This window comes from Penaeus monodon, chromosome 34 (assembly GCF_015228065.2).
Source record: "Penaeus monodon isolate SGIC_2016 chromosome 34, NSTDA_Pmon_1, whole genome shotgun sequence".
NCBI lineage: Eukaryota > Metazoa > Arthropoda > Malacostraca > Decapoda > Penaeidae > Penaeus > Penaeus monodon.
This window is the reverse complement of record NC_051419.1, coordinates 31,878,142-31,878,802: the sequence shown is the minus strand read 5'-3', so window position 1 is coordinate 31,878,802 and position 661 is coordinate 31,878,142. Positions and strand designations below refer to the sequence as shown.

Sequence of the window (661 nt, the reverse complement as noted above, 5' to 3'; positions counted from 1 at the left end):
CATAATCACTATTTTCTAATTTTTGTGTCTGTTACAGCAATGTCATCGATCACTGTATTTAGTTCATTCTGTCATAATGACTGTTATTATCAGCTTCATTTATTACAGTTATGAGCAATTTCTAGTACATATTTCGTTCTAATTCTGCAGCTGTTATTCATGGGAATGATCACCGTTATTGTTATTATTACATGACTTAATCTAATTACCATCTGATATGACCGCTTAGAGTTTCCGGTTCCATGCTTCATAATTTTCTTTGAAATCATTTCTCTCAGTAACTATGACTGTAATAAATATTTGAAATTACATCTCCAGTGCCTTTTTCAATTAATCCCCTGAGAATTTAGCACTAATTACAAAATCATTACTCGAAAATTAAAGAAAAATTTATTACCACGATGATATTCTAATTATTATTGTTTATCAACAGGATTTGTCACGTCATATGCTTGGTGTTTGCGGCGGTGTGGGCGGGGCCAGTTACGGGTCAAGGGGACCTATTGGCTCTCGAGAGCTCAGTGGGCGGGGCCATGTCCGTAGTCCCGCCTCCTGATGGCGTGGACACCAACATGTTGATGCCCGAACACCGAGGGGAAAGGATGCCAGGAGCGAACATTCGGAGACAGTTTGATGTTCAGGTAAAGCTAAAGGATCAAGC

General features: G+C 38.9%; 1 protein-coding gene across 1 annotated transcript in view; it reads left to right on the top strand.

The window, feature by feature from the left end:
* The window catches only part of LOC119594486, a gene marked incomplete at its 3' end in the record, with an annotated part of 10,600 nt that overhangs the window by 5,979 nt on the left and 3,960 nt on the right, over nucleotides 1-661 (top strand). The window contains 1 exon segment of the mRNA XM_037943518.1: nucleotides 434-641. Coding sequence (XP_037799446.1) covers nucleotides 434-641 — 208 coding nt within the window.